Source organism: Pholis gunnellus (assembly GCF_910591455.1).
Source record: "Pholis gunnellus genome assembly, chromosome: 20".
Classification (NCBI taxonomy): Eukaryota; Metazoa; Chordata; class Actinopteri; order Perciformes; family Pholidae; genus Pholis; species Pholis gunnellus.
In genome coordinates, this window is record NC_136547.1 from 3,469,072 (window position 1) to 3,491,506 (window position 22,435).

The 22,435-nt window shown below is 44.7% G+C and overlaps 2 protein-coding genes across 2 annotated transcripts in view; one reads left to right on the plus strand and one right to left on the minus strand.

Annotated features, from left to right (window-relative positions):
* Positions 1-482: 482 nt before the first annotated feature.
* On the minus strand, positions 483-1,122 carry LOC306711973 (gamma-crystallin M3-like; the record flags this gene model as incomplete). Its single annotated transcript, XM_079181063.1, has 2 exons — positions 483-761; positions 847-1,122. 2 exons carry the CDS (start codon positions 1,120-1,122, stop codon positions 483-485), a joined length of 555 nt encoding a protein of 184 aa, XP_079037189.1.
* A 6,082-nt stretch (positions 1,123-7,204) lies between these two features.
* The window catches only part of tgfbr1b (transforming growth factor, beta receptor 1 b), a gene marked incomplete at its 5' end in the record, with an annotated part of 52,159 nt that continues 36,928 nt past the window's right edge, over positions 7,205-22,435 (plus strand). The window contains one exon of the mRNA XM_079181420.1: positions 7,205-7,268. Coding sequence (XP_079037546.1) covers positions 7,205-7,268 — 64 coding nt within the window. The remainder of the gene's footprint in view (positions 7,269-22,435) is intronic.

The following is a 22,435-nucleotide window of genomic DNA, read 5'->3' on the forward strand; positions in this document are numbered from 1 at the left end:
CTCTTGTTTCAGCTCTATTCTCTCTGTTTACATCATTGTTGGTCAGTTGATTCATGTGTTAGGATTCTGATCATATTTGACTCTTTGGTTTATTTTTCTGTGACTTCATTTCAGATGTGAGTGGGTACGTTTGCTCAAAAGAGTTGGGCTTTGTCTTGTAGTGGCGCTTCATATTACCGCTTTTAATAATCGTCACGGCCTCTGAACATGTGAGACGTACTGGTTTTGAACTGACGTGGGAAGAATTAACATCTAAGAGTCGGTTAAAGTCTCTGGTCTCGTGTGCAGGTTTAAGACAATTTCCATTGGCGTCACTTTTCAGACCCAGAGGTTGCTTTCTGCTCTCAGACTCAATGTTCCTGCAGTGTGTCCATTTCCTTAATGACAAAGAAGAAATACTTATTGCTTTCCTTTTTTTTAATAGTGCAGAAATGACTTTATTTCGTGACATTTGATACATTCAGTGAACATTTGATATATGTTTAGTTGCAAGAGTCCACGATGCGCCTCATGCTCATGAACCTGGTGCCGCTCATGCCCATGTCCCTGAAGCTCCTGTACTCTCCGGGCCTCACGTACATCATCCTGCCTCGGTAGTGGGCCTGCTCGTACATCAGCCAGTGGCCGTCCATCACGCTGCAGGACATGCAGTCGGACATACGGTAGCGGTCCATGACGTTGTCGCAGTCATCCATCAGCTCATGACTCTGACCACCGAAGTTCTCCCTCTCGTAGATCTTCATCCTGAACTGGCCCCTGTGCTGTTTTAAAAGAGAATACAAAGGATGCATTAATATCTAGTTTTGTGTACGGTGTCAGCAGCTATGCACGCCGTTTGATACCTACCATGGGGATCATACGGCAAGACCTGATGCAGTCCCTCATCCCCATCATGCTCATGTAGTCGGCGTACTCGCCCCTCCTCATGAAGTACTGGCTCCCCATGTAGTTGGGCTGGTCGTAGACCATGAAGCAGCCGCTCTCCACCCTGCACGAGTGGCACCTGCTCAGGTAGGAGGTCATGTCCGAGCAGTCGTTCATGCACTCGTAGGAGCGGCCCTGGAAGTTCTTCTCCTCGTAGAAGATGATCTTGCCCCTCATGTTCATGCCGGTGTTGGTCATGTTGTCCGTCGGTGTGATGTAGCTCCCTGAACTGCCTTCCTCCCTGGTTTAACCCTTTCCTTTTATACCTGACCTCTCCCCTCTCCTGCAGAGAACCCCCTTACTCAGCAACTCAGTCTTTAGAAACATGCTCGTAATACGTGAAAGGTTTGTTTTGTTCGAGGGAAACAAAACGAATACGGGACAATGAACAAAGCTTTTTCAGAGAACAAGGTGTTGGTAGTTGTCGGGTGTTCTGTAAATGTGTGTTGGTGTATGTGTGTGAGAGTGTTCCACACTGTCAGATGAGGAGGAAGTCTAGAGGGTGAAGGAAGGTGAGGTGGTGAACTACGGGACAGCGAGGCAAAAGAAGGACGTAAAAATAAATCAATGTACACTAATGCTGATACTTCTACTAACAATGATAAAATAAACGATAATGATGATAACTACGCCTTTACTGCCATGTTTCCAAAATAAAATATTATGGTGCTTTGTGTTTGTTTATTGGGTTTATTCAGATTCAGCTCAGGTCCAGCCCCAAATTGAGCTCCAGCTGCTCGGGAAGAGACCAGAGCACGTGTGTGAAAATAGAATGTGAATATGGAAGATAATATATTAACTTATTTCTTAACTTATTACTTTTAACTACATATCTGCATGTTCCCGCTTTCTGTTTTTGTTTCTTTTAAATGCTAATGTAATGTGTTCTTAAAGTCTTGTTTAATACATAGGTACCCCTGTGTATAGCACTTTAAATAACCTTGTGTCTGAATAGTGCTCTATATATACCATCGCCTTGCCCTAATCTGAGAGACCTATTTGGTGCTTTGTTTTGAGAGTGAGCTTTGTTCTGTGGTTTACCTTGGACTGTACCTTGCATGAGTTGAAGGTCGGGTTGTTTGTGGGAGAATTTATTTGCACAGATTTTGGTCTCAGATTTGTCAACACAAAATGAAAAGTCCTCGTAGGAGAACAAACACTCCATTGTAATACATTCTACTACTTTAAAAGTACAGAAGTTATATCAGAAAAATGCCTTTATATAAAAAAATGCAAGTAGCGGTTCTGTAATAATATGTCTCCAATGACTGATAAAGTATTATATTTCATATTATTAAAAATACTGAAGAGTTAGTAGTTTGGTAGTTTAGTGCAGTGGTTCCCAGCTCTCAAGATAAATCCAGGGTGCTCATGTGAAGGTTTAGGATTAAGATTTCTACCGTTTATCTTTTTGACATTTCTTTAATCAACCACTGGTTTCCTCTTTAACAGCGTGTTGTGTTTTATAATGTTATAGAATGTTTTTTTTAATACTAACTAGTAACTAAAGCTGTCACATCAATGTGGTGAAGTAAAATGTACAATATGTTCCTCTTAACTGTAGTGGAGTAAAACTATAAAGTAGCATAAAATGGAAAATGGAAAGTAAAGTACAAGTAAGCGTAATGAAGAGAGTAAGCTGATTATTGAAATTGAAAAAGCAGCAATAGTGACATGCTGATGATATTTCAGCCTTCCTTCTTAATGATAGTCCACTCCCTCAACATATGGTAAAAGCATACAAATGTTTTCTAGACTCAAATAATCCAAACTCACTTGAGCATTCAAAAGACATAATAGTAAAACAGGCCACAGCGTGAATATAAATATTCATGCCCTACCATGTAATTCACTAAACAGCTGTGAGTTGGAATCAAAGCGTCTCTCTTTAGCTGGCATACCCCCCCTCGCCCTACTCACTGTTAAATACTTGTTACACTACGGCGCCTGAGAGCCATGCATAATGTAAATGGGTAGACTGATTACTGATTACCCCTGCTGCAGACCCATCCACGAAAAGAGGTGTTAGGCATAATATGCCACTTTTGGCTTCAGACGAAAAATGACATCTGGGGAATATTGAGATGCCTTTTAGTCTGCCCTCCGCCCCTCCCCCCCACCCTCCTACTTTGCCCCCCTGCCATCCATCCTCAGACTCTTAATATTCCTCTTCACAATCAGCACAGAGATCCCTCAGTGTGTCATCTAGCGGCAGCGAGGTTTCTAAAGCTTCCACCTCCCAGCGAGGTTATTAGTCATGAGGAGAAGGATGGAAGATGATTCCATATATCAGTTGCTCTTCAAAGCAAGTAACTGCAAAGGCAGCATACAAGGAACATGATCCCATAGGCAAGGACCGTGCCAAGGAATTAATGCCATGCCATAAAAAGGTGTTAAACGCTCCGCCTGGAGGCTACTTTGGTAGAGGACCCCGTTGCTGCCCGGTAGAATATTACACAACACTGTTAGGTCGGATGTAATATTAATGAAATACTGCAAGAGCCGCAGTGTCTGATCAGAGCTGCGGTTAAAGATGCAAGATAAACAAATAAAGTCCTGCAAGCAGCTTATCATAATCATTATTCTGAGGGCTGCAATAGGGTTTAAGCTGTAAAGGTTCATCCTCTTGTGGGCATGATTGTCCTCCAAAAATTGTATACATTTTTTAAATTTATATATACTTATATTTTTGATATTTTGATATTGTGTAAATGTGGAAGATCGAGACAGAAATGCTAAAGGAAAGATCAAAGGGTCAAAAAATTCATCCTGTGGGGAACACGAATCAGCCAATTTCTTTATACAACTAATATGCAGCAGCAAATACATGTTGGAGGAAATGTATCGTATCAAGTTAACTGACAACCAGTCCTGCAACAACACATGGGATTTTGAAAAGCGGCCTCCCTATGACTCTGAGGCAGTGCCACTCGGGTTGCGAGTGCTGGTCAAGGGGAGAGTTTTGGCCCGATGATGGAGACACCAATCCACCAAATCTCAAAGCAGTGTTGAAACTTCGGGAAAGAATTAATAATTTTTGTTATGCATTTTTGTCTTTCTAGTCACTTCTTTTGAATCACAGAAATTTTCCAAAATGCTTTGACAGACAAAGCAAAGCAAAAGCAAGATACAAAGCATTGTACAGAAAACCAAACAGTGAGGACAACAATAAAAAGACAGCATCACACAAAAGCAAGTCTATAAAAATGTGTTTTAAGAAGTGATTTCAAAAAGATTACTGATTCTGACAGCCTCGTCTCCTCAGGCAGGTCGTTCCAAAGCTGAGGGGTCCTGATGGCAAAAACACGGACACCTTTAGTTTGAAGCCTTGACTTTGGAACAACCAGAAGAGACACCCGAGGATCTGAGTCTGCGAGCTGGCTCATAGGGGGTCAACATTATCAATCAGTGAAACCTTCAAATCTATTCTAATCTATTCCACCTGATTGTTTCAACAGAGTATCAGTTGCATGTACTTACTGTCAGTATAGTTACAGTTTGTGAAAATATGAGATTTTTGTTTTGTAAATTATCATTTTTTTAAATAAATTTCACCAACTGCAGCTTTCAACAGTGCGCTGGAGGGCCGAATGACCTCAGTGTTCCTAACATCGTAGTTGTCGTGTCAACAATACTTGGTGTATTTATCATTTATATTTCTACTGTAAAATATTGCAGACGTGTTTGAATACATTTTCTGTAGGATTGCAGGAAATGAATGGTGTGAGAGTTTCGAGTTCTTTATTCCGAACACTTGTGCAGCAATTACAGAGGAGCAGTCTTTGGCAATGAAAGTCTTAGGCCTCAGGCACCCAACAGTGCTCATTAAATATGTACGAAGGGAAAATCCTGCAAGTAAAAGCAAAATCTGAACCTCAGACACACAAAATAATGAGCTAAAATACAAACAAATCAAATATATAAATCAAATAATATAAATTTGTTTGGACAAAATTGTGTCGGCAGAGTTGAGCAGTCTTATGGTCTGCAGTATGAGGCTGTCCCCGAGCCTGGTGGTGTGGGACCGGATGCTGCGGTACTGACAGTGGTCCCATTGATGGAGATGGAGGACGGGTCCTTCTCCCAGTCTCTTCCGGTCCTCCACAATCAGCCCCTTAGTTTTGCTGACGTTGAGATGGAAGTTGTTGTCCTGGCAACAGGATGTCTGACCACCTCTCTTGTTCCTACCAGAGTGTAAACATGTTTGTTTGAGCTGTAAAGTTGGACATTTTAACATTCCTCTGTGGGGATTGACTCGCTTATCGATGCCAGCCTCAAGTGGCCATTTATGGAACTGTACTTTTTGGCACTTCCGACTTGATTCAAAGCCCGGTCAAAGAATGCATTCCCCAGGAGCAAGACAGCAAAGTGTCCTGTGTTTCATTTGTGTCCCCAAAGCATGATCAGGATTATCAATGTGCTCTTTGATATTTACTGTGGGTAGTATATTAATCAGGATTTCAAAGATTTGTTTTGAGCATAATCAAGAAATTAGTTTTTAGACTAATCGACTTATCGAAATTAATAATCATTAGCTGCAGCCCTAGATGCAGTAACGTATTGCTGGCTAACAGCTGTTTTTCGTTGTGCCAGACTACAGTGACAGTACAGCAACAGATACCGAATTTTGTTGTCTTTTTTTTTTTGTCAGACTATTTAATTTATCGATCGGTCGGGAATGTAAAGATAATTTCTATAAATATAATAAAAAGAATGCTTCTATATAAATCGCCTGCCCTAGCTTTAACACGGCAGCATTGATTCTCCCAAATGAGGGAGTTTGAATGACGGAGCGTTTTCTACTGTTCCACACGTTGCAAGTCACCGTGGATGCACGAGTCAACTAAATGCCAAAATTGTAAATGCAAATGAGACAGGTACAAGGCCTAAAACATGAGCGGTGTTTGATTACTGCTCAGAGCAGGTGCTGCCTTTGTGTGAGTGTGTGTGTTTTAGGGGGGTGGGGTGTTAAGGTTTCCTAAGCAACATCTGTTTAAGTAAATATAATATTCAGGATTTGAAATAAGATTTGATTTATTTTCTCCTGTTTTTTTTTGCCCTGTTCATTTGACCGGCAGCTTAATTCTTATTTTCAAAATATTTGTATGACAGCGTACCAGCCTATTTGTGTGCGTGTGTGTGCATGCAGGGCCGTGCTGGGCTCAGTTGGACATCAAATAATAGGCCATCATCAATCCCTGTCACACTCTCCAGGGACTAGGGAGGATGGGGGCCAGGTCAAGAGCGAGAGTGTGTATGTGTGTGTGTGTGTGTGTGTGTGTGTGTGTGTGTGTGTCTACTCTAAGAGATGGAGTAAATGTGGACGAGACAAAGGAAGGGTTATAGGCTTTAGAACAATGTACGAGGGATGTGTGTGTGTGTGTGTGTGTGTGTGTGTGTGTGTGTGTGTGTGTGTGTACGTTGCCGAGATAGGGCATCTGCCTCTGTATGTGTGTGTGTGTGTGTGTTTGTTTGTGTGTGTGTGTGTGTGTGTGTGTGTGTGTTTGTGTGTGTGAAGGACTGACATATGGACCATGCACACAGGCCTAGCCACAGCATGTCATAGAATCATATCTTATCTGTGGAGAGTGGCAGCAGTAAGAATGTTATCTCCCCTTTGCGGCTCATATTGTTATTATGGTATGTTTCCTTCATTGAGAGCCACTGTGACATGTTCTTTCTGTCTGACAAAACGCGTCATCTTCCTCGCTGACACACACCCCCCCCCCCCCCCCCCCCCCCCCCCCCCCCCCCCCCATCCATCACAAAGAGTACTTTTCTGAGGATGTTTCTATTTAAAGCAAGGCTGTGTGAGCAATAGTCACATAACATATACATCCTGTATGTTGAGCCTTTGACGGCGTTTTTCCTATGTGTCCAGATAGAAAAGCAGAAAAATCTCAGACTGAAATAGTTGAAAGTATTAAAATGATATATAATAATATTTTGGGTTATTTGTTTTACTCACAACAAATAACTCCAGTCGGTAAACAAAACAAAACAAAACACATATATTATAGAGGAAGACCTTAATATGAACGTAAGTTGATTAATGTATACTTTTGTCGTTACAGTGAATGGCAACAGTGTTTGTTTACAGCAGTGGTAGAGTTGCTAAAGTGGGGCGGGGTGTGGTAGGTCCCTCCGCCAATCAGCACTGTTCTTTCACCGAGCTCGCGCTAGGGAGGCGGAACTCGCGGCCCTTTTAGCCAATCAGCGGCTACCTTCCTCAGCGCTGGGAGAAGTTAGCAGTCGGCTGCCAGTCCGGTCCGTAGCCACGATGGATGCAATACCATGCCTTCTGTTCGTCCTCCTGTTCGGGACAAGGATACAAGAAAACACCGGTAAGTGCCCCGTAAACGGACAATTTTGAGTTGTGCTTCGTTTTTTTCTCGCGTGATTCTCGAAAGTTGCACTCTCGGATCGGACCAGTTCTGCCAGAAAACGCTCTTTGTTCAAGAAGCCTGAAGAAGCGGAGAGTGTGCCTAACTAAGATGGCGCAGGGTCGGCGGCCAGCCTGCTGCTGCCTGTCTGAGGAATGTTTATTGTCTGGGGGGGAGAAAAAGGAGCAGGCAGCTAAAAGTCACATTGGGCTTAAAAGGGCGGACGGCTCCAGCCCGGGATCAAAGCTGGCCTCCCTTCGGCTGGATTCTGGCTCAGCTTTTGGGATTCTGCTTTGCCAACAAAGAGCACCGCAGCCCGTCCGGAGGAGCAGTCCTCAGCTTTGCAACAACAAAGTTGGCAGAATCACAAAGTGGATGTTTGCTTTTTATTTGTTTGTCAAACACTGGTTGTTCAGTTACCTTGTTTTGGGAGCAAATTCTCTCGATGCACGTAGGTTAGTTGAACTGCGCAAGTTTGCGTTTCCTCGGGACCGAGCGCCTCTTTCCAGGTTCCCGTTATCTCTGCAACATTGTTTCACTTCGCGTTTGCACCTCGGATGCTACGACAACGTTTGCATTGATATCTGGACTCTTTCTGAGTAAAGTGGGCGCTTAAATTCCTCACTGTGTGGCGAGCTAATGTCGAGAGTAGTCGCACGTCTTCCTCCCCGTGTCCCCCTCTTGTCTAACGGGTTAGTTAACGAGCTGTTTGCAGTGTTAACTGGTGGTTTCACTCGCTGTTTTAATAGCTGTCTAACTTCACTTCTCTGCACCATCGCGTTAGCCCGCTAGCTTTATCGCAGCGTTGAACTATAACCGAGTTTAGACCTTGTTGGTTTTTACATTTCATGTTTCGCTTTACGTTAACGACCGTTCAGTTTCTGAGGTGATGGTGACAGCGGTTCCAACACGAGACCTGTAGACAGCCGCGGGTGAACAGTTCGATGTCGAAAGACGTGCTTCCGTTCCCCAAGTGTAACAATACACAACGACCGGGTGCGCCAAACTTCATTCAAAATGTACAAATTCTGCTTTGCACCATCGAAGTCTCGTTTTGTCGCTTTGTTGACGTTTTCCATTGCATTCGGTTTACACCCTGCCAAACGGCCCCGTCGTTTAACTAAAACCCGTCTTTGAACATAGCCCTACGTGTAGGTGGATGGGGGCTGCGGCTGGCGCGTTTGTAGGAGACCCTCAACGCGCGTGGCCTCTTTCAATCCTGCCGAATAGGCGAGCGTCTCTTAAAGGCGCTCGGAGGAGTGTTGAGCCGTGTTTGATGGGGTGTTGATGGTCTCCGATAAGCGCCATTCAATTACCCCCGCAAGATTTGCGAATTGGACTCTGCATGTGTAGCTCCTCATTAGAGGACGGCACTGATACAGCAGCCACAGCCGCTGCTGCACATTCACGCTCGCGCTCTCATTACGCGGAGATTTTTTTTTTTTATTATTTTCATTTCGAAACGGAACCGCGTGCGCTTTTCTTTGTTCCAGCGTTCAGCGCATTGCACGAGGATAATTTCTCTCAGGTACAAACAGCAGATAGTGTTTTTTTCCTTCTTCCTATTGACTCACGCGCTTCCTTTGTATGACATTCCTTTGTGTGGAGAGAGACTCATCAGAGTGAGTGAAGGAGCGTGCTTTTCAAACAGCATACATTAAGATCTTATGACAACCCCCCCTTCTAAAAGCATGAGGTCGTGTCCTCATATACCCCATCGCTGCCTCAGACGGGAGGCTGCTTATTAAATTGGTATGTGGGCTCAAGGACACGTAGGGAGATGAGAGGAATGGTCATCAATGGGGATTTCCGTGGCGTGGGTCCACTGTCGAAGCCACATCATTTCCATCACAAAAGAATAAGATATTAAAAAAACAAACAGATAATTTGACCCCACCGATGAGGACAATCGGTGGACATTTCAGATGCGAGTCGCACGGGTATCCAGGCTGCATATCGTATTTGATATGTCCATTCACAGGAGGATTCATGTGATTTGAATCGGAGCACCTGGTGCCGTTGACACTTCGGCGTGTCACGTTGCTTTCCAGCGTTTCAGCACCACACCCCTGCAGCTTCAGCGGCGTTCACACAAAAGCATCGGCACGTGCGCGCACACATCCTCTCTTGCAGTGGGGCTAAATTGGGTGGTGTCACTATTATTCTCCTCATCCCAGCAGCCTCAGTCATCCTCTCGCCTAATAGGCTCATCCTAGTGCTCGCACCCCCCCCCCCTCCCAGTTTCATTTGTCAGCTCTGAGGTCTTGCACCTCTCCCCCTGCCCCCTTTCAGGCATAGTAAAGTAAACGGGACACGTTTAGCTGGAGTGGCTGGTATAAAGACAAGTGTTGTGTCGGCACTCTTGGTCAAATATGAGCCACCGGCAAGGCAGACTCCAAATCAGTCCTGACTGTCCCAGACAACGGAGGATGTTATCTCAGCTCTACTTGCTCCGGTGTTTCTTCTGGTCATGAAATTCCTGAAATGATCAGGGATTTTTTTGTATGCACTAAGGACGGCTTTTTGACGTTTAGGCAGTTTGAATGCAAGAAACAAACAGGAAATGACACATGGTGTGTGTCGAAACTGCTTCATTGGAATGCGCTTTTCTCATTTCTGTCGTGACTTTATTACTTCATCTGCTTGGTTTGAGAGCTGTCTCACGTGTCCACACGTTTTCCACTCCCTTTTTTCAGATCTGAGCAGTAGTGTTTTTTTGGAGTATCCCTGTTATGTGTGGATGGAAACATTATGTCCTTTTTATTACAGAATCCCACAGCGAGCCCTTATCCCACTTTGAGATACGTCACCTGTCAACATAGAACTAAAACAACAAAGCAATTCCTCGATTAGTCAGCTTTCCACTGCGAGGGTCCGGCTGGCCCACACCACTACCAACACACAGTGACTATTCAAGCACCGGCCGGTTCAAGGTCTGAAACGGATCGTTCGCTCGGGAGGCTTCCCTAACGTCATGTCGGTTAATTGTGATCAGGTTTCCCTGTCCATGAAATGAGAAACAAATGGACTGATTAATCTGTGGTGAAAATGATAATCAGCTGCAGCCCCACTGCGATAGACAGCAGAGTGATGTGGTGTGTAAAACACATCATCCTGGTGTCTGATCGGTCTATTTGTGGAGCTGCGTCTTCAATTCAAGCAGTTAACCGATACAACCCAGGATATCAGGGTAAATGATTGCCGGTGGATGAACAGGCTGAAAGGATTTGATAAGATACATCTTCAATTGTGTTGTCACTCTTTGTTTACTGGGATCAGGTACCGCAGTCTGCGTAGAAATGATGTGAGACGTTGAATCAAGAACCTTAATGGTGATCAACCACCTTCACACTGTTATGATTGTTCACACGATGAGCATCGTTAGGATTTTATCCATACTAGTACTATTAGCAATACTGCTTATCTGTTCGGTTCCTTAACGATACTGTTATTGATTACTTTGTGAGGAAAAAAAGACAATAATAATATAATCAATATTGCTTTAATATTTATACTTAGCCGCACTCGACAATCTACACACAAAGTTCCCAAATCCTTAAAATACAATTGCCGCTAAACATTTAGCTGAGCGCTTAGCTTTCATTTATTAGTCTCTGTATGGCATCGTTAGTGTTACCTGCAGTGGACGAGGACGGTCGGCTGCTCGTCAAACAGTGCTGAGCATCGATGTTCTGCTTGCTGACCATGTTTTAATAGACTGCTGGTGTTACCTCACTTTGAGAGTTTTATTACATTTGAGACGACAGTTCTCAGCATTTACGTGTGTGTGTGTGTGTGTGTGTGTGTGTGTGTGTGTGTGTGTGTGTGTGTGTGTGTGTGTGTGTGTGTGTGTGTGTGTGTGTGTGTGTGTCTGTGTCTGTGTCTGTGTCTGTGTCTGTGTCTGTGTGTGTGTGTGTGTGTGTGTGTGTCTGTGTCTGTGTCTGTGTCTGTGTCTGTGTGTGTGTGGCACAGCACGACTCCGCCCCTCGTACAAAGATTGTTCCACACATGGTCCTCCATGTGTAATGGAAAGCAAAGTGTTCACTCCTTTTGGGAAAGACGGGATGTTTTTCAGGAAGCAGTAGTCATGGGGTTTTTCATCGAGGCCCCGGTGGGAGCTCTGCTCGTCTCTGCAGGGTAACACAGATATGTTGTGGTGTGTTTTATCTTGATACCGACACCGCAAAAAACTCCACAGAGACCGCCAGGAGTCAATATTTACCACTTGCTTTGCCGCTGCACCGTGCCTCCCTCCCCAACCGCTGGGGGCCATTTTTCTTTTCCCGCGTCCGTCTTGTGTGTTTGCACAGAGTGCTTGTGTGCTGTTGTTTTTCTGGGCGCTGCTGCTGTCGGTACCAGCAGCGGAGGAATGCCAGGCATGCCGGGTGACCCCGGATGCCTGTTGTCCCGGCCCAAGGAACCTCGACTAATTGGAGGGGTTGCAGCCGTGCCAGCGGCCGTCGGATTCAAAGGCACCAATGCGTTAATGACGCTGCTCTCCTTGATGGGGAGGCCCGGGAATCACAAGCTCCACTGCTGATTCTAGAGAGGCGAGCGTTATGCTTGTTCAAAAAGAATTAAAAGCACTCACACATGCAACATTACCCCGCTGAAGGCACTCGTGGTCGGTTATATTTCACTTGGGTGAGGCGCTTTGAATTAAACGGAGGACAGGAAGACAGAAATAGTCTTTTCTAAAACATTTAGCCCAAAAACCTCATCTACCCAGAATGCACCACATCACCCTGCCTGATCTCATCTGTGTGTGCTCAGTCAAGTGGCTGTATTTAAAAAACATTCTGTTAAGTCCCTGATGGTGTGGCTTCTCTGGTACTGTTTCACAAGGTGACATGGCCTTATTGAGGATCGGTGTGTTTACATGGACCGACAACCGCATCGGCCAATAGGCTGCCAGCATAGTATTGCAGGCGTGGTGGAGGTTCAGCCCATTGTGTTGTCAGCGTTTTAGTTTTTTCTGAGTATCGTATTTCTCGTAGGAGTGCAACGGATCACAAAACGCAAGCTTTGGATCGTGTTCAAGGTTTTGAGTCACGGATCAGCAGAAAAACAAAAGTGTGTGTGTGTGTGTGTGTGTGTGTGTGTGTGTGTGTGTGTGTGTGTGTGTGTGTGTGTGTGTGTGTGTGTGTGTGTGTGTGTGTGTGTGTGTGTGTGTGTGTGTGTGTGTGTGAGAGATGAATTATTATTTTTTACAGCACTTGGTACAAGTGGCTCCAGACTTGTTCAGCAAACCGCTCTTTCAACAGCACATTCTTTTACTTTGTTATTGTCATCTATCTTCTAAACTTCTTTTTAAAAAGAAAAAAAGCCTCCTGTGGACAGGTGTTGTAAATTAGCATTTTGCTACAAACACTTAACACAGTGCATCTGGGCTTTGTGCATAATGTTACAATTCTAATGCTACTGTGAAGGCCATATCAAATAAAGAGAAATTGAATTGAATATAGCAGGTAGTTGCTTAAAAACAAGCAAATAATATGGAAATTAAAGATTGTGTTTTTATTTAATTTGCATTATAAAAAAATCTTGTCATTAGTAGTTTAATGATTTAATGGGAATATAAGCTGTTTATAGCTTATGTCAGGAAATGAAACGGGTCATAATTCCCTCTCTAATGTCTATTTTATTATTATTATCCCAGATCAACTTCACGGCCCGTTACACCACTCATTTCTTTTGTTTAAGAGTTGAGAGAGGGAAAGCCTCACTGTGACGGCTGTGCATGGAGTTCAACCTCATTCAATTCAAAGTCTGACGAACGCATGAATAGAATCTAATCAGTAGACTTCCACAGCCGAACAATAGTTTATTTGTAACTCGGATACATGCTCAGTGTCTCCCGCTGCGCCATCAGTCCAAATGCTCTGATTTAATAAAAATACAAATAAACTCGAGGCTACAATGTGAGATCTCTCTAATTCACCCACAATATGCCTCAAAGACAACGTAGAGGTTACAACTCAGTTAGAATGTGTGTTTTACCGGGTTATGACCAGGGAATGATTTCTTCCAACATGTTGAATCGGCGGCGAGGGAGACGACTCTTCCACCGGTTGTACATTCTTAGCATGTTTTAACGTTCATTGTTCACCGTTTCTTACCAGAAGTTGAAGGCGCCAGTGAAACGAAGCTCTTCGTCACTCTGAACATGTATAACATGGGGAAGCTGCAAAAAGTATCCGTCTTCCTGCTGCGTCTAGAGATTCTGAATGCAGACATGTGGCTCGTTATTCCTTCTCACGGGGTCCAAGCAGACAGTCAGCCGGTTCACTCCGAGCTGTGACTCAGCTGCTTCAAACAGGCTCCATCCTCTCTGGCTTCCATTAACGTCCAGCCCACCATCCCTGCTCCAGGGTCTCTCTCTGTCTCTCTCTGTGTCTCTCTCTCTCTCGCTCTGTGTCTCTCTCTCTCTCGCTCTCTGTGTCTCTCTCGCTCTCTCTGTGTCTCTCTCTCTCTCTCTCGCTCTCTGTCTCGCTGTGTCTCTCTCTCTCTCGCTCTCTGTCTCTCTCTCTCTCTCTCTGTGTCTCTCTCTCTCTCTCTCGCTCTCTGTCTCTCTCTCTCTCTCTCTGTGTCTCTCTCTCTCTCGCTCTCTGTCTTGCTCTCTCTCTCTCTCTCTGTGTCTCTCTCTCTCTCTCTCTCTCTCTCTGTGTCTCTCTCTCTCTCGCTCTCTGTCTCTCTCTCTCTCTCTCTCTGTCTCTCTCTCTCTCTCTCTCTGTGTCTCTCTCTCTCTCTCTCTCTCTCTCTGTCTCTCTCTCTCTCGCTCTCTGTCTCTCTCTCTCTCTCTCTGTCTCTCTCTCTCTGTGTCTCTCTCTGTGTCTCTCTGTGTCTCTCTGTCTCTCTCTGTGTCTCTCTCTCTCTGTGTGTTTTCAGCTTTTCTCACCCCGCTGTGTAAAAGGAGGATTATGGTGTGGTTTTTAAGTTCAGGTGAAATGTTTTTTTTTTTTTTAAGGACTTTAGTTGAAGACCCAAAACAATGATGTCCATATTGTGATCGGCCATGACAACAACCGACCGATGAGTCTCATTTTTTTTTTGTTTTTGTTTTCAGGCACATTTAAAATCATCTTGTGATAGATTTAAGTACACAGGCTAATATGGTGTGTTCAAATGTAATCCTGTTTACTTGAATGAATCCAGTTGTTTGAAGGAGTTTTTCACAGCAGCATACAATAGATATTAGAGATGGAATTATTGGATTCAGACATGTCACTAAAAGCAATATTTCACACTCTGGTGTCTTTTATTCGCTACACTCCCAGTGTGTAAAGGCCTGTTGGGTGTGTAACAATAACAATAATTGTTAAATGATTTATTAGCTAAGCCCAACAGAACACACATCCCCACATTAAACTTGAACTCTATTGTTGTACTGCATACGTTTGCCTACGTTATAATATGTAACGACACCATGTTTCCAGAATATCTACTTCAGCGAGTGTTTTCAGAAATGTCCAGGTTTTTTTTTTTTTAGGCGTCGGCACATTTCACTCTAACCTGTCTCCCCCCATGCGGACCGTACACGGGTGTAAACAAAGTAACGATGCTGAGTCGAGCATCTTGTTTTCTGATGCAGCACAATGTAGCAGAGCCTCGTCTCGACAACAGAGACGGTGTCGTCCCGTCTAGCTGGAGGCTTTATCAGAAGAGAGATCCTGTTTAGTGAAGTCATCTGTGTTAGGGGGGCGTGCACTGTGTCCGGGGTCGGAGCAGCTGTCTAACCTTTTTAGATGGAGCTGCTGCATATTTATAAGAGCAGCGGCTCAGACAGATGTCCTGCCTGCTCCTCCCCTCCCACTCTGTCTGCCTCCCGTTTATCTCTCTTTTGTGAATAAAAGGATGCAGGCTGCACGGCATAAGTTGCAGTTGTCAGCAAATACCGCTTGTGTCCAAGTATTCTGCAAATGCAACCTAGGAGAAACAGCTCTACGACCGGTTTCTTTATTTTCTGCACGTTTTGGTCATTACCTGTATAATTTAGAGAATCTCCACATGAAAGACGCACGTCTGTCCCGTCCTACCTCTCTGAAACTCTCAAGTTCATGCCGATTGTTCTGAAAGTGTGGCGTGTCGCTTCACTTCTCTCTCCGGCTACCTCTAGCCAGGTTTCCTGTCCCCCAAACTGGCAATCGATCTCACGTTCGCCCGTCGCCCGTGTGTTCCAGTGTGAGTCACAGCTCGGTTTACACCACGTCGCCGAGCTTTGGCTCCAGGTTCGTGTGTGTGTGTGTGTGTGTGTGTGTGTGTGTGTGTGTGTGTGTGTGTGTGTGTGTGTGTGTGTGTCTCTGGGGGGCAGTGGGCCCCTTCGCCCAACACACACACACACACAGAACACATCTGGTATGAACAAAGGGCTGACCATAATGGAGGTGGATGGGGGTTGGGTAGATGGGGTGGGTGGGTTCATGACCTATGGGAATGACTGTGGGAATAAGGGGGAATCAACTGGCATAGGATCTACGGGACGGAGTAGGTGTGTGTGTGTGTGCACACATTTACTTTCCTTTTGACTGTGAGCGTTCACTAAATGGCGTTGAACATAAACGTGCCATGATGGTTTATTGTGCAGACTGTTGCTCAAAAGGAGGGATCACATTTTCACTTAACTTACAGAAGTGAGATTTTCAAAGTGTACATTTGTTATAATCTGCTTATATGGAGAAAAAACATGTATCTTTCTCAACATATTCACACTTGGCTGTTGGTTACCACTGAAGTCGCCCTTTTTTGTTTGAAACAAAGCTTCACTTTTTCATTGTAGTGACATAACAGCACTGACACAGTGAGAGAAGAAAAGAGTCCGGCAAAACTGATAAAAAAGAAAGTAGGCTATCACCATTTAGATTTGCACTGAAATGGCCATTCATATAGGAATGCATCATGTCAAATACATTTTAGCATTTGCAATGTAGCTTTGTGCTAATATGTGGTTCACCTCGAGGACAAAATGATCGTGCGGTTGTGGTGACGCCCACACTGCACAAAACCCCCTCTCATCCACCCTGACAGTTTCAGGACGGATGTTTGTTTGTTTGTTTGTTAACGGCCTCAAATGGCATGCACTGCTCTTATAACATGTATGTATGTGTGTATATAGATATAGAGGTCATCTCCTTAGTCTCATCAAAGGAGAAATGAAATGGCAGAAACCGAACCAGTCGCTACTTCAGCAGCTGGCCTCCACAGTGTAATAATACAAGTACAAATCAAGCTAAAGAAATAACAATAGGGTTTCTGAGCTTCATGTCGTACAGGAGAGACCATCTCTTTGTGGAGATTGTGGTTGCCATGGTGATAAAAGCAATTAATTCAGCTCACGAGCAGGTCGGAGAGAGAGGTGTGACTGCTCGCTCACCGAGGTGTTGCTCGTAATCGCGTGCGTTGTTGCCCCCTCCTCTCGGTTTTATCAAAGACATTTCTGTCAGTGGGGTCTTCAGCAAAGATACTCGGCAAATGATTGACCCAGGTTACAACCAGTTGAACGTGTAGTGCGTGGTGGTTTTCAGTGGGCTTCTCTGGGAATGCGTGTTTCTTGGTCATGCACGTGACTGAATTTCTAAAGCCGTTGAGCAGAGATGGCCTCTTCTGACTCCACAAACATTTCCGAGTTAGGCTGGAGGCCTGTATGGTTACAGACACAGTAAGAGACGTCCCATCTATGTTGTAAAACGCCCTTAAAATGATTAGGTAAGTACTCTTCATGTTCATAAGCAGAGATTTGTCTCACTGATGTTTCATTTATGTGTGGGGAGAGGTTCCTGTGAAGTCCTGTCTCCACTCTGCCTGTGTTTTATAATTTAGGAAAGAAATCTGTCCGTTCTGTGTTTATTTGTCACCGTTTGGACGGACCTGACGGCAGCTTCGTCCACAGGGAGACGTGTTCCTCAAAAGGTTTGTCCGCTTCAGAGGCATCCTGGGTTTGCTATGAGGCCCGGCTGTGATCTGAGCTGGGTGACAGTTCAGTAACTTCAGTTGGGACCGTTGTTTAATTCAGGACGCACACTTCTATTACAGTGACTGAGACACAACATGAATAGACCGTTCCAGTAATTTAGTGTGCCATTTTCACGTTGTTGTTTTTTTAAATTGTCAAAACTGAAGCAGAAAAGCCTGAGGTATCTTGACTTGTAGTCCCTAGAATGGATCAAATTTCAAAACACAGGGGCCTACATTTCCCAGAATGCGCCATTCCTCCACTTTGTAGCACAGACCATGACTCACTGCGTTGACACACGTTGATGTGATTGTAACAATCGCTGAGTCACTTCCTTAATTACCACTAGCAGACTGAAGACAGCCCGTGTGTACAGTAATGCTGACCAGACAGAAACATGGCATACCTTATAATTATGTGTCACACAAGGGGGCCAGTGATTGGGCTTCAGTCAACTGCCCAGGTGACGCTCAAGTTTACCACCCAGGTGGTCTGTACCTCGTTGTTCCACCTGTGTTTTGATCCTCTCTGGCGGGTAATGAGCCACACCTGGTCCCAGGTAGATACAGGCCTTCTGTCACTGACGAGTTAATGTTGCAACAGAAGTAAATACATTGTAAATGCACAATTTGAACGTGCGCGACAAGACGCGTCATGCTCTGTATTAGTCTGACGCTGCGCCTCGGCGTCTGCTTTAGATGTTTCAGGAGCTTCTGCTGCAAACAAACCATTCAGCTCCAACTCCCACGCTGTCCAGCATTCAGTCTGCTGACACCAGTAGACTGGTTGGAGATCTCACACATACTCTCTCACCCACCCACACACACACACACACACACACCAGAGTGTGCAGGCTCTGCTCTGTGTCATTGACAGTCCGTTATTGAGTGTTATTCACAGAGGAAGGAGAACTCTTACCATTTCAGTAGTAAATAGCTGAATCCTGCAGAGAGAGAGAGAACGGGGAAAATAGTGTATTTTACTCTGCAGGGTATTTCAACAACAGCAGCGTGAATATCGTCAGTCAAAACCCACTTTTCGTAACGATAATTTCTTGTTTGCCGGACCCATTGATGGATCATTTAACAGGCCAGTCGTGCTCAGGTTTGGGGAACACAAAGGGTCTGGGGCCCCTAAGGCCTCTGCATCAAGGACTTACTCTGAATCAGGGAGGTCCAGTTTATTTACTCCTAAACCCAAACCGAGTCCCTCTCCTTTCCTCTGAGCTCTGTTTGTCGGAGGGCGGGGCTTAAACACTCGGAACTCAGCAGTCTGCTAGCTTTTTGCTGTCGCTACCAATATTAGCTGCTTCGTTGTCAACAATATTGGGCTGAAAATGAACCCTGTCAGGAGATGCAGTGACTCAAAGAAAGTAAGAGTAGAAGAGCCATAAGTAAGTTACTAATTCATGTTCATGTCCTGAGGTGGCTCACACAGATGCTGCTATTAAAAAGATGCAGATTCCTCTATCATAGACTGGCTTCTGAAAGCACTTTCTGACTTTAATTGGAGTTTAGATGTATGTGACTGCTTGTAGTGCTGGGCGGTATGACCAAAAATGTATATCACGGTATTTTGCCTAACTTTGGCGGTACCACGGTATATCACGGTATTCTTTTCGAACTCATACACCTCACCATGAGTTCAAGTGTGTGGAAAAGAAATACTTTGATCTCAATGTTTTCATAGCACTGGTTTGGGAATGCAGTCTTTTTGGCAAGTTTCATTGGTAAAATCGACCAGAGATATTTAACTTTCACATGTGTATTTTCATGAGATCTGCCCTATGATGTCTTTCATTGTCTCTCCTCCCTGTGTCACGGTGTGGGTACATCTCACTGGAGTAAGGAAACGTATCAAAATACCCTTATTTGATTGGCTAAACTGCATCACGTGACGTGATTTACAACGCATTGGCCTGTGTTTTTCCTGCGCCGCTGAATAAGTGCCGTAAATGCTGGAAAGGAGCGTGAATAACTCCGCTGCTTTAAGGCAAAGGCCCGCGACCCACTGAAAACGGGTCCGCGACGACCCACCAGTTGAGAATCTGTTCTACTGGATCGTGACGAGCGGTGAACAGCTGTTCGTGTGGCGTGTCTTCCGTCTCTTTCGGTTTCCTTCACCTACATTGCCCTGGGTCCTAAGCCCCTCCAAGTACAGCTTCGTATCACCCTCTACGTACCAACGTACATTTATAACAAATACCACACATATTACACGTAATCAGTGTTGCATATGTGTCAAACTCTATCGGTGCATCTCCGGTCTGTCTATGTTCATCCTGCATCGCTGTTCTGTAATGTAACGTTACTGGAGGACGGAGCCTCTCCCAGCTGTTAGCAGACTGTTGTGCTAGCAGGCGAGTGAGCTGTACCCAGCATGCAGTTCGGCGGTGAAAGTTTATAAATGTACAATTATTAGTGTTACAAATTGTTTACGTGTCACAGACTGTTGTGTCGTGGTGTTTTGCTCTGTTAAAGAGCGTTAGTTGTGGGTTGTTAATTGTTATAAAGTTATAAAGTTATGACCATGACTAGGGATCCGTCTCAATACAGATAAGATAACTAGCTCCACAGCTATTGTTTTCGGTGGCGAACATCATCTTTAGCAGCCTGTTGAACTGTCAGTAATGTACTGGCTATGCACCAGTATGACGGTATGTGGAAAATTCATATCGTACGGGAAATTGAATCTGGCATAACTGCTTGCATTCATTCTTGAGAAAGTAGCCATGTGCAGTAAAAAAAGAAAGTTGAGGTTGAGATGCATCGAGAACCGTCGTCTCGTAATCATATGTTGAGGCCAGTGAAGATCCACACCTCTACTCCAAGGTTGTGTAGTTTACCTTCTGTGGCTCCAGTTAACTTTAAGCACTGAAGATGAAAACAGTAACCGTTGCTTGCATATGATAATTGAAACTTTGGCCAAATTGTGCCAAACGATAGAGAGGAGAGGGAGAAGCTCACAGCCGAGTTTAGATGCTGCAGCACTCCATCCTCTTCTCTGAGCTGCAGAGAGCCTGAACTCTCAACGCCGGGCAATTCAATTACTGACTTGGACATTTCGTGTGTGTGTGTGTGTGTGTGTGTGTGTGTGTGTGTGTGTGTGTGTGTGTGTGTGTGTGTGTGTGTGTGTGTGTGTGTGTGTGTGTGTGTGTGTGTGTGTGTGTGTGTGTGTGTGTGTGTGTGTGTGTGTGTGTCCATGCATGCATGATTTCTTTTTTTTTTCTCTTGCGAAGGGGTTGCGGAATTAAATTGCTATTGATCTGCGTGATGCCGTTGCCTGTTGCCGGTCCTCTCCCCCCCGCCGCAGTGACTCGATGTATTAGATTAAACTTGGGCCTCCCTTTTCATCTGAAGCGTCTCCCGGGGCTTCCTCCACGCCGCGCTGCAGCCATTAAAAGCCCAGCCACGGCGATCAGTCTTTATTCCTTCACTTTTTCTCCCCGTCCGTCTCTGTCCCAGCCATGTTAGAATAATGGCTGATTTAGCCATAATCAGATTCTCTGGAATGGCATCGGGTTCATTTAGAGGAGTTACAGATGTTCAGTGACTGCGCACTAAAGGCCTCCAAATTTTCTTTTTCTTTTCTTGTGTAAAATATATTTTCAATTTGCTGACTTTTTTCCCCCAGCTCTGGCTAACGTCACGCTCTCTGATAGCACCTGCACGATATGCACAAAGAGTGACGGACATTTGGAAGGAGTAAGCCATCTCGCTTCTTTCTCATCTCTGTCGAGAGCGGCACATGCGCAGCAGCACTCGGGTAGCAAGCGGCATGTGTCGTTGTCTAAACTCGGTGCACAGGCTATACTCACCGATACCCGATCTAGCATTTGAGGGTCATGGCCTGGAGAGATTGTGCTTTTTTAGTCTTTTAAAGTATTAGTCTGTGATAGGAGCACCCTGATAGATGAGGCTTTGCCCACGGTTCCTCCCGGGCCGGTCCAAGGTCCTGGACTAAAGATAAATGGCTGCCTGTTGTCGTCATGCATCCTATGCTTTTATTTCTCACAAACAGAAGTCAAAGGACTTGACCAGTAGTTACTGCATTTGCTGCATCTCTAGGACTTCATATGAAGTTGTTATATTTTTTATTATACTGCCCGTTTTTATGCTTTTTTTATTTAAAATGCAATAGTGGAGAGATGACAGGAAATGGAGAGCGAGACAACAAAGGCCCCTCGCCAAACTTGAACCGCATCTTAACCCTGAAGCCACAACAATCACTAAGTGGAAACGAATGCTGCTGTGCCTTTTTTCTTTCTCAGTTTTGTCTGTTAAGCCGTGCAAACAAAGAAAGCAGAGATGGAATGTATTTCCCCCGAGGGGAGAGTCTCTCTAAGCAGCACAGCAGTCCGTGCTCAGGTTGTCTACTTCAATTATTTCTGGAGTCCAGGATGCTGGTGTGGAGCTGTGACTGGGGGGCCACATGCAGAATATATTTTTAGTGAAGAATAAATGATGTGAGAAGAGAGTAGTAGCAGCTCTGCTCATTAGCAACAACAGTTCAGGTTGAGCAACATCCCCACCAAGCAAGAGCCCCCCCCCACCCCCCACCCATCACTGTACCTGACAGTTGGGGATGGGTATCAACACTAGTACTGCTTATCGGCAGGGTTCCTTATCAATACTCTTATCGGTCCTTTTTGATTATATTGTGAAAAAAGCTCCTTGATTAGCTTTCATTTATCAGCCCAGTCTTAATAGCAATCTCCGTATGGCCTCGCTAACCTTACCTGCAGTGGACGAGGATGGACCGGGCAGTAGAAACCGGAGCATTTGTGCAGGTTGATGTTCTGCTTGTTGGTCCCATGTTGTGATACACTGCTGGTGTTGCCTCCATTACCTGTGAGGGTTTTATTGCACTTGACAACGAGTCTACTGGAGTCAAATGTAGCCACACTTGGATCTCTTCCTTCTCTCTGGTTTTGGGGGGTCATCCCTGCTCTTACTGACCTGAGATCACTCAAGCTTGATGTGGTGAAGGAGACCTTTAGTAAACAGGATGTTAAAACAGGCTGGCTGGCCAGTATAGTATAGTAAGAGCATCACTTCCAAGCAGCGCTTTACATCTCAATGGGCACCGCTCTCCATTTAGCCTGTTAAATACGTGTCATTTAAAAAAATCTTAAAAGACAAAAACTTAAAATACATTGCACACAAAATGATTTTTTAGT